Source organism: Fringilla coelebs, assembly GCF_963513975.1.
Source record: "Fringilla coelebs genome assembly, chromosome: 4".
In the NCBI taxonomy this organism is placed as follows: domain Eukaryota; kingdom Metazoa; phylum Chordata; class Aves; order Passeriformes; family Fringillidae; genus Fringilla; species Fringilla coelebs.
The window spans coordinates 52,016,636-52,031,958 of NC_140032.1; the positions used below are offsets into that span (position 1 = coordinate 52,016,636).

General features: G+C 41.3%; 1 protein-coding gene across 2 annotated transcripts in view; it reads right to left on the reverse strand.

Annotated features, from left to right (window-relative positions):
* The window catches only part of GRID2 (glutamate ionotropic receptor delta type subunit 2), a gene marked incomplete at its 5' end in the record, with an annotated part of 671,475 nt that overhangs the window by 79,733 nt on the left and 576,419 nt on the right, over positions 1-15,323 (reverse strand). For both annotated transcript variants that reach the window (XM_084203835.1, XM_084203834.1), the window contains one exon: positions 11,678-11,873. In XM_084203835.1, coding sequence (XP_084059961.1) covers positions 11,678-11,873 — 196 coding nt within the window. The remainder of the gene's footprint in view (positions 1-11,677; positions 11,874-15,323) is intronic.

Consider the following 15,323-nt stretch of genomic DNA (forward strand, 5'->3'; position numbering starts at 1 on the left):
AAAGTTAATCATAGGTTCTGGCATGTCTCTGAGGAATTACTTTTGTGTAGCAACTGTCCAGGCTGATCACCTGATCTGCTTGAAACTGGTCCTCTTTCTCCTCTCCCCCTCCTTAAACACAACATAGTTATTTTTTCCTTCTAACACTGTGAATAAATGAATAAGTTGAATTGATTGAAATAAATCAGTAAAATGATATATTCCAACAAAATGCAGTTTTACCAGAATATTTCCCACTATATCTATTGAAATGACTGTCAAAAAGCAGCCAGCAGCAAAAGTCTGCTCAGTCTCCTGTCTCCCAGACTAGATCTGTTTTCAGATTAGATATTAGAGATCTCTCTGGCTGTAAAACTTCAATGTGCAATCAAATGCACACAGGTATTTAGAAGCACAGACCTGGAGTTTGTAAAACAACCACCATTTTGGGGATGCATAGGGTTCCTCTTTTGTATTTGAAAAATTACAATTTTGGGGTTTTATTTCTCTCCATGGTATCTTAAACTCTCCTGTTTTGAGACTCAGATGACTTTAAGGGCAATCATCTGTTTTAATTATATCTTCTGATATCTTAGAGGCTTGATACTTATACATGTTAGAGACTAGAAAGGTTGATTTTCCCAAGTGTCCTGCTAGTGCTTTTTAGTTTGCAAGTCAATTTTCCTGTGCCATTCTTATTACTCCACTAGCATGTCATTGCTTACCAACATGTTTATTAATGTATTGCCTATTCATGGATGATACTGAAAAAATTTGCTGTTGGAGCAGATGCAGGCTGTCCTCATCTATCCACTTTTATCTTTTCTCTGACCTCCAGCTGTAAGAGTTTCAGAAGGAAAAAATTCTGAATCATTTCATGAGGAACTATTAAGTGTCTTAGAGCGGAGACTTCCTACAGATCTACTCACTGCAAGTGCTTTTGCTGGTCTCCAGAACACACATTTTGTTTGTTTACTAACAAGTTGTTGAACAGAAATTACCTAAAGCTATCAAAACTGTTTGATGAGTGATTGGTATAGCAGCTCCAAAAACCTGAGACAAGATCCCTCTGTTACCTCTTCTGCTTCTCTCATGATTTTAGACTTGCAGCCTCACAAAGTCATGCTTTAAGGCTGGAACACAGGGGATGTATAAAATGCACTCTCTCATTATTTCTATTCACCTCTCTTTTCTGTTGCATATATCCTTTAAACAACCTGACATTCAATCCCATCATTTGCATTTGTTAATGCATCACAGAGTATTTGGGTATTATTCAAATATGTTAATACACAAAAATGATAGCTGGAAACATTTAAGCAAGAAAGAGAATACACCACCAAGTGCTGTGCCTGGAGCAAGAGTGTGCTCTCTTGCCTCCATCATGAGACAGAGCCTGCATTTCCCCTGTCTGTGTGTGATACAACCCCAGAGCAGCCCACCACACCAGGAGCCTGCAACTGGGCTTCAGAGTGACAGCTGGAGTTTGGGAATGCTTCATCTGACTGCAAATGGAAATTGGTGCACAGATCAACAGTGAGAAATTGCAAGCTGGTGGAGATAACAAAGGGGATGTGTAACACTGTGGAGAGGTGAAAGGTGGAAAGAAGAAAGAAATTAGAGAGCTGGGGAAAAGTTGGGGCTGCTGTTATCCAAACAGAAGGGACAGAGGGTCAAAAAGCAGACAAATGAAAAAGTAAGAGGGAGGAAGCCAAGTGAAGTGAGGATTCAGAAGGAAAAGAACAAGCAGAGCTTTCTGGAGCTGTGTAGGAGTCTGTGTAGTCCCCAGACACTCTTGGGAGGGTGGTGTTATTAATCTTCATCAACCTAGAAATGTTACAGAACCTCTGCAGGGAAAGCACTAAGTTAATGGAGATAAAATGGAGAAATAAGAGCTCCCAGGACCGGAATAACAGATGCCTGATGACTTGTGTGTCCCCTGTAGCCAAACAAGAGTGCTCCAAATACCAAAGCACTCTTCTTTGTCGGGATAACAAGTATGCAAAATGATGTAGCAATTTTTGACAGAAATTTTCCACTGATGCTTTTTAAAAAGAGATCTGGAACTAGATTTAGGCACAAAACAAAATGTGTGGTTGTTAAATTGCACAAATTCAAATTTTTTGTCAGCCTCCCATAGGAAAATGTCTGCAAGAGGTGACCTGAAGTAGTAAAGGAATAACTTCAAGTTATTTTTTGCTCATCCCAAGCTTTGCTTCCCTAGAGATTGCACAGGCACAACCCATATCTGATGTGACCAGACTAGGAAAACAAGCCTGGCAGTTTGTAGCTTCCATCAGGAGTCCCTCTGGTTTAATAAAAAGCAATGAACATGCTACTCAAAAATCCAAAGAAGGGAATATCCCCCCACAAGCTGCTGACACAGGAGGAGGTTCACTGCACTGAGGCGCCTCAGCACAGCTTGCTCATCCCTCATCATACAGTTTTTGGTCATTTAAAGCTGTTGGTCACAACCTTTTGTGCCAAGGCGATGCTACAGATGGAAGAGCCTGGGAAGGGAGCATATAAAATTCTAGCAACAGCATTAGAGGTGGATTTATGGCTTGGAAAAAGTTACAAACATTTATTATCTAGCAGAAGTTTCCTTGCATTGCTTTTTCATTTTATATATATCCAGCATGTTTTCACTGTAAGATGTCCCACCAGAACCAACATCACTCCAGCAGCAGGGCCCAAATAAGCACTGAAAGCTTACTAAAGTGAGCCCTCAGTACCTTTCTGCCCCAAAGAATCTGCACCTCCCAAGCCCTTCCTTGCCCCTGCAGCAGACAAACTTTGGTTTTAATTGAGAGAGCAACATGCGGCAGAACTTCCATTTTGCTACAAATATATCTGTGAAGACATTTCCAGCCTTTCACTCTTCAATAAATCCTGTATGTGTTACTCAGGAGAGGGCTTGTAACAGCACCCAGGAGAGCTGTTTCTCTTTCAGACCTCTCCTGTGCTAATGCATAATAAATGCACTCATCACCTCCTAAATACTCACAAACCTTTTCTTTTACAGAATATAACAACAGCATTGCTCTGGTAGATGTAAATATGCACAAACTAAGCTACTCATTTGTAGGGGTGGGTTCAGCATCCTTTTCTGTTTAAAGCATCCTTTCCAACAGATGCCTTCCTAACAGAGTGGGACCAGCTCAGAAAAATTAGGCAACAAATAATACTAGCAAAAAAATTCCTGTGAGCATTATCCTGACATGCTCATGCTCAGCTTTTACAACCACTGACTGACAGTGCACCCTTTTTCTTAAATGATTTCCTAATTGTCAGTTTTCTTACTCCCTGATACCTTCCAAAATTTTTGATCCCGTAAAAATCCCAGCTTCAGCACAGGACTCAGAATTTCTACAATTAATCACCTGCCAGTGCTAATGAAAGCAGCATTTATGCTCCTTGGTCATTCAGAAATCAAAATCTGCCATATATAATGCCTGGGATTATGGTATTCAGATGTGGTAGGGCCATGGAAACATATGGGGATACATACCAGCCTGGCAGCAATTCCCAAAGTGCTCAGCACCAGAAAAAGATACAAAGTCCTCACACAGGAAGCCACAAGTGTTCCCACCTTGCCTACTTATCAGACACATCCAAAGTTCTCCAGAAACAGCAAAACACCCAACCAAGCAACCAAAAATAAAACAAAACAAAAACAAAACCCCAAACTGCTATTTTTTTATTTCAGCATCTGGAGACTGGAGGGTATTTCATACACAATTAGTTCTACTAACACACGAAAAATTCCACTTTATGCACTTTAACCTGAGGGTTATTTTAGACCAAATGGCTGATGGTGCACCCTGGCCTGATGGGGGCAGCTGCCCCTGTACACCTACAGAGCTGCACTCCTGCCATCAGGATGCACTCTGGATGCTCTGCTCATGAGTCCACCTTAATTAGCCCAGCTCCACATCAGAAAAACATCAAGTGAAATCTCCACTCACAAAGCAATCAGTTTTCCTCTCTGCACTGTTCTGCCCTATAAAAAGATCACTGCAGGGTTAGACACAGGCCAAGGTGTGAAGCACCGAGCTCTGCATTTGGCCATCAGGATGAAGGATGGGGCTCACTCCCCCATCCCATGCTCAAAGGGCTGTCATCTGTCCTTTCTCCAGCTGAAAAGTCTGGACTCAGCTCTCTGCAAAATGCAATTCTACAGGACTGAAGCAAAATTAGCTCCCCAGAGTATATTTGGCTGTTTCTTATTTTTATTGCCATTTCTAGTCATGGAATATGATCTTTCTTTGGTAGGTACTGTACAAAATAAGCCACCAAGAAAAATAGGTTGCCATCTCAGGCATTCCTGACCACTCTCCAGAGAAGAAAATTGCCTGTCTACAATAGCAAACTAAGAAACTTGGACACCTAAATTAGATACCTCAAGTTACATGTGATGAGGGTATATTTACAGCCATTGACAGATCAAGGAGAAGCAAGGTTTCAAGAGAGAATTATCTTTGAACAGAAGATGGAATATATCTGTGGGGAGAGCCCTAAATAACCAAGTTTTCAGGCAAACAAGCATCTGAAAACAAGCTGAAAAATTCAAGATTAGACAACTGCCTCTGAGATTAATGCAATGATATTGTTGTTAATCAATGAGAACATTCAAAAGAAATATGTAGCTGGCACCATTGAAGTTGGAGAAATTTAGAAATAACAAGGAGCAATTGTCCAATAAAATCTTATTTCACCCCCTGTTTGTTTTATATTGTATCAGACTGTTAAGAACTTTTAGTTCTCAGGCTCATCTTTTGAAGTTAGGCTGTAGCTTTCCTTTGAGGATGAAGGCTGAAAGGTCAGGCACAGAGAGGTTGTTTTTTGAGAAATACTATTCATCTGATAATGGTGGTGTTCATTAAATTAGTTCATTCTGGGGTCCAGCAGTTCTTTGGTTCCCCCCACATCCCATCTCTGCCAGCATTTAGATGATTATCGTGTGTGTTCCTCTCTCCCCTCTGATTTGGCAGCTATAAAATAAACCAAAGGGAGGAAAGAGCATAAAGAAGCAACAAAACAGAGCTGCTCAGCTGATGGGTAGTGATCATAGCACACCAGAGACCTGGTTGTCGAGGTTTTTGTGACTGCAATAACAAAGGGGAGTGCTAAGGAGTTTGAAGGAAAGACACGACCACTGTCTTGAGGGAAAACATACCTTACAGAAGGGTCCTTAGAGAAAGCATAAAGATACTTTCCTTGAGAAAGGAGTTGCACTGGAAGCTCACACAAATGATTTCCAATTCAGAAATGAGAAAGCTGCAGGGAGAGTCAGAATTCACCATGAAAGGCCTTGAAAGTCAAGGCAACTTCCTTTTTTTTTTTTTTTTTTCCCTTAAACCCAGGAGCATTTTCAATGGAACTAAATGCAAAAAGAATTCTTTATAGAAGCCTCAGAAAATAACAATGAAAACTACTGAAGTGACAGGCTGGAGGTTGTATGGGTAAATCATAGACATGGTGTGGAAAGTAAATTGGCAAGACTTAGCTAGACACAGCAGCAACAGAAAGAAAATTTAAGATGATGAAGTAAACTTCTATAGACTTTAAGCTGAACCAACTTAGTGGTCAGACATGAACAGACAGCAGAGGAAAACACACAAATTTTATTTCAGATGAAATAAGCTCAGCTCAGTTTAAGAGAAGTGAAACTTCAAGTTGTCTCCATGGAGCCAATTTTTTTGGACTTAAGGGAAAGGAATAACTTAGAGACAGAAAAGACTCTGGTCTCCTGGATGTAGGATGGGCACAAAAAAATTCTGAACAGCTCTGGAAAGCTCTCCAAAAAACTGAGAGACGAGAGAGAGAGCAAAGACATTCTGCCTTCTTCCTTCATGGCAGGTAGAATTCTACATGGCACAGCAGGACAGCAGTCAGTGACACCTGAGGTTGTTGAAGTGACTTGGGCGTACGCAGACTGACCTTTGAACAGAAGTCAGGAGTTACTTGGGGGGCATTTCAGGGCAAGCAAAAAGGGTGAGAGGTACATTCAGTGTCATGTAGGATGAAACAGGAGAAGATGAACTCAGATAAACCTTCCAGAAAAGTTTGGAGACAAAGGAATACAGCAATAGTCGGCTTGCTTTTTGGCTGAATGAACACATGTCCATGTAGATCCATTTCTTGATATGTAGGCTAAGTCAAATTTTGACTTAACCATTCTTTTGAATAAAGCCCAACTCTGCAGAAAATAACTTTTACAGGTGTTCTACTCTAGATAAAACCTGTGAAAACTCTCTAGAAAGTTAAAGTTTGATCAGACTGTCTTATATGCTCAGAAGTGTTGGTGAGGGAAAGCAAACCTTTAGTTAAACATACCCTGAATTCTGAGAAAATGTGGTGGTAGGAAAAGTTTTGCATTTAGTTTTGAAAGCTATGCACAGAATCTGCTTCATGCTCTGTTATTGTGCTTCCCAAACTCACCGAGCTCCTGAGCTAACCCAGATAACTGTACAGCCTTTTGATAATGCCTGAAAGTAACGCCACATTTTGTTTGTAGAGCTTTCTGGTTAGGATTCTAATTCTTGCCACTGCTGTAAGTTTTTTTAAGCCCCAGATACGGCAGTAAAGATACACAGAATTACAGGGGGGAAAAAAATTAAGCCAGACCATCCATGATAATACCAAGTAAGGGCAGTCAGTGCCTTTGGTGCTGCAAGGCAGCTGTCAGCTGTAAATCACAGACTGCACAGCAGACAGTAATTGCAGAATAGACAAACCTTCAGCTGTGGGACTGAACACATCAAGGTCTTAAGGGTACTTGTCAATCTTATTACTCATAGAGCAGACACAGAACATCTCATCTGACCGAGAAGCATCAGCTCCAGAGGCAGAATCAGGGAATCAAGGAACCGGTGTCTGGGTTGATAATTAGCCTCCTAACCAACAGCTGCAGAGCCGATCTCCTGCTCGTGAATTGAGATATACTGGAGATCTGTCCCAGCATTTTTATATGCTCTCACCTCTTCTGCTTCCTATCCTTTTCTTAGCCACTGCCAAGCTGCTGAATCATGGTGCACATCCAGTATCCTAAAAGTCTGTCTTGGTTCTCTTTTGTTTTCAGTGTTTTTTTAAACTGGGCTACTCCATGGCCAGAAATGTTCACAACAAAGATGTGTGGACTACCATACATTAACTAGATTTTTTTGTGGTGCAATCAGCGAATCTGCCAAAAGAATGGCGATTCCAATGGCCAATTTGTGAGTATATCAGGATAATTAATTAATTCGGGAGGGGTTTTGGCAAGATAAGTTTTCATTATGTTGCTACTGCTGTAAACAAACTAAGCATATCCACAGCCAGTTATTAACAATTTGCTCTAGCACAGAATTGCAAATTGTTATTACCCCTTTCTTCCCCACACAAATAACCTTAGCAGAGCTTTGCTATGGTCTATTCATAAATATTTTTGCTATTGCAGTGCCATCCACAGTGTCCAGGGAAAACAAAACAGGCTCGTGTGCTTCCACTGGCATCGCAATTAGGATCACAAGAAAATCCAAATCTCAAGACCAAATTCCTTTTGATGCTGTGAGCACATCAGAAAGGAAGTACTATGAGCCTACAAGTTTCTCTTAATGCACCATCCAGAAGCATTATTTCACCTGGCAATAATTCACAAGTTTCCTAGCAGCTAAATATTTCACAGATAGAGTTAAATAGACAGAAGAGGTTTCAAACGCATTCAGATTCTGCCTGGGAAAGGAATTTTCCACTCTGTACTACTGAGAAAAATGAAGATGCTGTAGGCTATGGTATCGTGTTCAGAGGAACAAGGTGGGTAGGATAGGGCATTAGGCACTATTATACTCCAGGGAAGAAAGAGCAGACAGGGGCACAATAGAAGCGCTTCATTATATTTTAAATGGGAATAGTTCCAAGGATAGGAAAGCCTGTGGTGCTTGTAAAGGATTAAGCAGGGTAATGTGCTTTTTAAGAAGACATAAAGAGGTATGTAATGTGATATCTTTAAGCCTAAATGATTTTTCTTGGAGTCCTCAATGAATGTTTAAGCAGGCATGACTTGGCCCTCTGTAAATCCTCTCTGAATAAATAACTTCCGCAAAAATAGAGATTCCTAGGACAGAATGAGATGCATATTTCATAACCTATGCAAAAAAAAAAAAAGAAAATCAATTTGAGACACACAAAACACTTAGGAATAATAAAGAAAAAGGGAAGATAAAAGTGAATATTCTCCAGAATAATCCAGGCTTATAAAAAAATATAGCTACCTCCCCATCCCTTTTGATTTGACAGTACAGGAAGACAAACAACTGAGTGCTTCTCTACCTAATATTCAGACCTTCAACAGCTTTTTGCTGTCTTTTGAGACAGGAAGAGACAATAAGTGGAAGAAAATATCTAAAGTGCCTGTGCTTTTCAGGCTGTCTCCTGTTTGAGGTATTTAAAACCGCTCTCTCTTCAGGGTAAATCTATCCAGCTGCTCTCTAGCTGGACCTGTGGTATTTATAGCTGTTCTCTATGGATGGAACAGGAGCACACACGGTGATATGTATGCACCTGATTTATCAGAGGAACAGGACCAATAAATATCAAAACCTGAAAACTTACAATGGCATGATCTGCCCATCTTATTTCTCTTGTCTGCCCTGCCCTCCTGCCAGGAAAAGCAGGTCAAAGCAGCAGAATGCCTGATTTAAAGTGGGACTGTGCAATCACTGTCATTTGACTGCATTGTATTTGCACTCACACAGGTGCCACTCCCCACAAAGACACTGGTACAGCAAGCAGGCAGCCCTGCTGAGTGAGAGGGGCGAGGTGCTGAGTGATTCAGTGCTTGGCCTCTCTCCTCTTCCCCCTGTTTATATATACATTAGCATTAGACTGCTACTTTCCTCACAATAAAATAGTGCCAGCTCCACTGGAGTTGTCAGGATAAAAGCAAGACAAAACTAAAGAACTTTTGAGATTTTACAGAAATATTTTGGGAAGCGTCTTCTGCGAAGTCTCCTTGCAAACCTCATCTAAGCTCTGAGGTGGTGCAGCAAGGAGCGCTGTTAAAGGTGGGAGTGCCCACTGCATCCCTGCACACCTCTCTCCTGTGGTGGTCCCTGCTATCCCAATCCCTTTGTGGTCACTGCTCAGCTGGGTGGGAGTCCCTTTCCCTGTACCTGTCTGGAGCACTCATTAAGTCTCTCCTGTCTCACTTGGCACCCCAGGAAGGTTTGCCGAGGTGATGCTCTCACAGAGCCTGGACAAGCTGCTGTTCAGTCACACTTTAGTGCTGATGAATGGGGAAAAACAAAATGAGGCACAGAGGAAGAGCTGTTGGTGTATCTTGCCCAGGGTTATAATCAGGTTAATAGCTCTGGTGTGGCCAGCTAAATTCATTCAAGACCCTGAAGAGCATTATGAAGCATATAAATAGGCCAAGGGGACCCATTAATTCTTTCTGAAATGTTTTCATTTTTTGAAATGTGTTATAGAGATTATAATCTCCGCCTCCTATCAGATATCTTTTAAAATATTAGTTTTCCTTGCCTAAGATTAGCTTTCAACATCACTTTCTTCATGCAGCTTTCTTCCCAAGCAGGCCAACTACAACTTCCCAAAAGCTTCTGGTGAACAGCAGCTGGCAAATAATCTTCTGTGCAATTTCTTCCTGTAAAAGGGGATAAATTGTGCATCCACAGGTAGATGTGTATATTCCTTAGAATCAGACCTAAGACCTCTGTTTTTTTAAAACCAGAGGCTGGTTGGCTTGCTTACTTGACACAACTGTTTTTGACATCATCATTTGTCTATTCCTGGGAAGCAAAAGCATGGTAAATTGAGAACTTGGAGGTTTCTGTTTTTGTGGGTTTTAGGACAGCAACTCCCATGTCTCCAAGAATGAAAATTCAAGGACTGTAATCTGGAATTACCTGCCAGCAGGACATACCATTTGATTGGTTCTTCAAGCTAAAAGCTGTTAGTGAGCACAGTTGTGTTTGATGTACTCTGGTTTTTTGATCCTTCTGAAACTCATTTTATAACTTGGGAAGGGAAACCAGAAGGAGGGAAGGTTCTTGGTTTTGGGCTTTTTATATATATATATATATATATATATATATACATACAAAAGGCAAATCCCAGCTTTATCAGCCACTTACAAACTGGGCTAAAATATGTTCTCTCAAAAAAAGCAATTTCCTCTAGCCAATAAATCTTCAGGCCTTTTTTTTCTTGCTCTTTCAGCTTATGACTTTATCTAAAAGGGTTTCAAAAGCGCAGTTCCCCAGGACCTCTCCTGCCTCTTTTTTAATGCTGTTTAGTCGTTCAGAGGAGAAAATATGATCTTGGTTATCCAGAGGCTGGATTGGGGATTTTTAAAATTCCAAATAATCTTTGTTATTTTTCACTACTTCTATTATCAAGAGCTCACCAGTTATTTCATCATTCTTCTTGACATACCCTTTTCTCTTGTTACTATCTAGAGTGAGAACATCAGAAATGTCAGGTTTTCCTGGCCAATGGATTTTGGTGGAGACAAAAAACCAGAGTTCATCTGGAGTTTCAGAAGTCTCTAAATCGAGATTGTAACTGGGAATGCACAATTCATGGATATTTTCTGTAAGAAATCATCACATATTGAAGTTTAAAATAAAGCCAGCAAAATATTGTATTTCTTTGATTTGATTTGGAAGTCTGAGTATAAAGATACAACACTAGTGGAGAAGCTTGTGTACAGTCACTCATCAACTTATATTGACTCTTAAACTGAATCCTTTCATGGACTGGTGTTTCTTTAAAAGCTGCAGCTGTCAGCCAGAATTTGGGAGGTAACTACTGCATTCACAAATGTGCCTACAAAAAGCTCTCAAAGTGTTTTTCCCCTGCCAAACCTACTACGGAATGTGTTTGTGAGACTCTTTTTAAAGTCAAATCATCTATTCCTGCCTTTGTCTCTCAAAACAAACGTGACCCAGAGCTACAACAGAAAGCCAGGATTTTCAGTGTCAGGAGACTACAAAATAAAGATAATCAATATCTTGTATTCTGGGGTATAGAATTCACAGGGATCCCCGACGCGGGGAGAGAATGATACATCTGACTCCATCTTATCAGAAGGCTAATTAATTACTTTATTATGCTACATTATTCTATATTATATTACACTATATTACATTACATCCAAACTGAATCTGCCAAGCACTCAACTCTGCACTGAATTCCGTGACTGTCAGCCGACAGTCCCCACACACACACACACAGGCCAAGGAAACAGAACACCATCACTTCGGATAAACAAGCTCTATAGTGCATTCTACTTTTGCACAAACACAGGCACAGCAAATGATAAGAATTGCTTTTCCTTTCTCTGAGGTTCAGAAAATGTGAAACCCATAAATATTTTTGAAGAATTGTGCCTTGCTTTTCTTTGTGAAATGTGGCGACACCGGGGTTCTGAGTCCAGTGTTCCTGTTCCCATTCTGCACCCTTACAAATGCAGCCATCTCCTATAAAAACACCTGTAAATACTTTTTGGAGCAAACAGTCTAGGTACTTACATATTAAAATGCCATTCAGTGCCACAAACCTGAGAAGTCCCAGTCCTCGGTGCCGGTGCAATGGGCTTTCAGGAATGGATTACAGGCACGATTGCAACAGCTAAGCAAAGGTGGTGCAACACAGAGCATCTCCAATGGGAAGCACAAGGGAAGGGTGCCAGTACCTTCTGAATGCCTGCAGTGGACTCGAGGACGTTGTTCTCGGAGCCGTTGCTCCTGTTGATCATGCGCCACATCTGGGAGTACATGCTGTCCCTCTCGAAGGGGTTCATGCCCTTCACCCGCACGTGCTCGTACACGGCCGAGTCCAGCACGGTGCCGTAAGGAATGTCTGTCTGCCGCGACAGATCCTGCAGAGACCTTCATTGGGGGGAAGAGAGAGAGACACGGCAGGCTTTAGTCCACTTTTTCAAGAGGAAGGAGCTGCAGGCAAACAAAGGGCAACGCAGAGGAAGACAGGCATCATGACACTTTCTTCTGTTGGGCTTTTTTTCCTTTTTTTTTTTATGATTTAAGACACAAAGAGCACTATGAAGAGAAATGAAGGGGTGGAAAAAGTGAAAATGGAAGAAAAAGGAACAGACGGGGCAAGAGGATGCTGGGAAACGCCCAGTTCCTTTGAGCAGGGGCAAGGGAGAGGCAGGGAGCGTTGGAATCAGAAGTTGGATACCTGCCTACAGTGCGAACACACACACTGCTGTGGGGAGCTGGGAGCTGGTGGCAGCCCCATAATTCAGGAAATCCAGCCCAGAGCACCCGGACTGAGCAGCTCTGTGTGCTCCTGGGTTACACTGAGCAGGGCGGTTTGGTGGGGGTGTTGGATGCACCTTGAACTGTGCATCCATCTCATAGGTCCCATCTGGAATTAGTTCCAGAGATTAGAATATTGCTGTTGGAATTTCATGAACTGATTTTTCATCATATTTTCATGTTATCACAATTCATGTTATTTAGTCTAATAAAGTTGTTCTCCTTTACTTGTTATGTAGTCTTACCCTTCTCTATAAACCAAAAGAATAACCCATTTTAGAAGTTTCTAAAACATCCCAAATGAGGTTTGGTCAACCCAACTTGCTTTGAACTTCAAAACTGTATATTAGAACCATTTAAAGTTTCCTTACCTCTTGGCTTTTATTTTCCTTTCCTGTTGAATTGCTCTCCAGTACCTTTGATTCTTTAATGGCACTCATTAAAATTTCAAAGTAACTACTGCAATACGTCTACTGCTTAAAACCCATTACAGCTTTCCCAGCACAAATTAACTGTGGATAAACTGCACAAATCTAGTGGATGACACATAAGGACAATCAAGGAGCTCAATGCTGTCTTAAAGAAAGCAACAGCAAATTGTAAAAGCTCATTCCAGAGACAGAAAATGCAAACAGCAACGTAGGAAACTCATCAAATTCCAAGCTGTATTTCTAAAAAATGTAAATATGAAGGCCAGTGAAAATGGCCCTGTGGGGTGGGGATTGGAAAAAATGAAATTCTTAGGCGCAATAAGGATGGCACTGAAGAAAACAGTAATGACATCTCACAGGATATGTATGCCATGAACAGAACAGAAAGCAGGAAAAGAAGAAATCAATAGAGATCAATGGCAAGAGTTTAGATGTTAGCCGAGTAAAAAAGAAATCCTTTGAAGTTTAGACATATGGGCTTAGAAAAACATTGACCAAGAGCTAAATTCTAGTCAGATAACATATGGTAATTGTAAGGAAGGGATAAATGTAATTGTGAGGAGTAAATAACTAATGGTATTAAAACCCCTCAAAATCATCTCACTTTCTCCAACAAGATTGCATTCCTTTTAAACAGGGAACCTGCAAAGAATCTGTACATATATGGAATCATCAAAGGTGAGATGCTACATGTAACATTTCCTGAAACCAAGTGTATTGATATTCTACCAGAGAACCATGACATGCCCTGTTCTATGAGGAAAAATATGAGACTCTGGCAGACTAAAGCATCAGGACAATAAATACTGTGGTACTTATTGCAACCAAATAGTAAAAAAAAATAATTGTCAAGTCCAGATAACCACCTATGAGTTCTGAAAGATTAAATATAAAATGGCTGAGCTGTAAGCAAAAATGGGAAACCTCCTTACAGCCAATGAGCAGAAAGAAAGCAGTAAATATTTTAAAAAGTGGCATTCAGGGGAATTACCAAAGTAAGGCACTTAGGTCATATGCTTAAGTTTAAAAAACATACTGAAATAAGGATTAATACAATTTTAAAGGTCAGTCCTGAAGTCTAGAGATAGACACCAGGTAGGTTTCTCCAGGGAAAGCAAGTAAATCATGTACTACACTTTGAAATTACTCAGAAACCCCTCAGAATTTCATAAAGAACTTCCTCTCACCAAACAATATGCAGACAGTGGAAGCAGATGGACAATCTTCACAGGAGGAGTTCAGAAACATTTCCTAGCAACTCTGGGTAGCATTAGAAATATTCAGTCAGAGTGGATGCTCTCGAGGGATTTCAAGGGTACCAAGAAGAGCTTTTGCAGAGCTAAAAGGCTGAACAAGAAGAGTGTGACCCTGTGGATGGGGACAGCAGTCACAGCTAGAGCTGAGGCACTCAGTGCCTGCATTGCTCACTCATCCCCACCGAGGCCTCCCAGGCCCTTGTGACTACAGGCAGGGTTCAAGAAGGCAACAAACAACCAGCAGTAAGTTGTCAGGTAAATCCCAGCCAGATGAGGTAGGGATGGATTGGGATCACTATATCCATAGAAATCACTGTGCTGAGAAAGCTGGCCTGTGTCCTTGCAGGACCACCTGCTTCAATTTTTGCAAGGTGAAGGAGGCTAGGGAAGATCTCTTGCTACAGGAGAAAGAAAATATCCAGACTATATTAAGAAAGTGAGAAAAGATGATTCGTGATCTTACTGCTGGTTGTCCAACCTCATGGAGTGAGTCCTCAGCACATTTCTGAGCACATGAAGGAAAAGCAGACCAGAGGCAGCACTCAACATTGACTCACCAAAAGTAAGTCATGCCTGACCAATTTGTTTGCCTTCTACACTAAAATTACTTCATTTGTGAACAAAACTAGAGATACTGACATAGTTAACCTTTAGCAAGGCAGCCTGCCAATCTGCCTGCCATAATATTCTTGTATCCCAAGGAGCTTGTTAGGTACAGCAGTGTGGGAAAGCAGATTTGATAAATTCCCAATTGGATTGTCATGCTCACAGCATCTCTCACCTGCAGGCTGCTAACAGGTACCCCAGAGGTCTGACCTGGGACATGTCTTTGCCCATGACTTGGAGAAGGTAAGCAAGCACCCTCCTGTCAAGTCTGCAGATGGCATGACACAGAGGGACCTGCTCAAGGACAGGCTGAAGTTCAGATGTGCCTAGAAAGGCTGGAGCAATGGGGTGTGAAATTCAGCAAGGTCAAATACAAAGCTCTGTACCTGGGGATGAATAAAACCCTGCAACAACCAGGCTGAGCACAGCTCTGCAGAAAGGCACCCTGGCAGGCAGCAGTGGGTCTTGCTGAGAGCTTCTCCTTATTTTACCATTAGGCCAAGTGTTGTGCAAAGTGCTGACAGTCTGTCTATCTGTCAAAAGCATCGCTGATGAAAGGCACTAGATAAATACAGCACACTGTATTCATCCATTCTGCTCCTGCTGCTGCCAGTACATTCCTGTAATCAACTGGCAGCGCTCAGCAGTGCAATGAGCTGTCACAAGATGCATACTGCCATGTCCTGTAATTGTTATTTGGCATACCAGAAAAGTATACCAAAAGTATTTATCTGGTCCCCAATTTCTAGTGACAACACTTAGTAAAA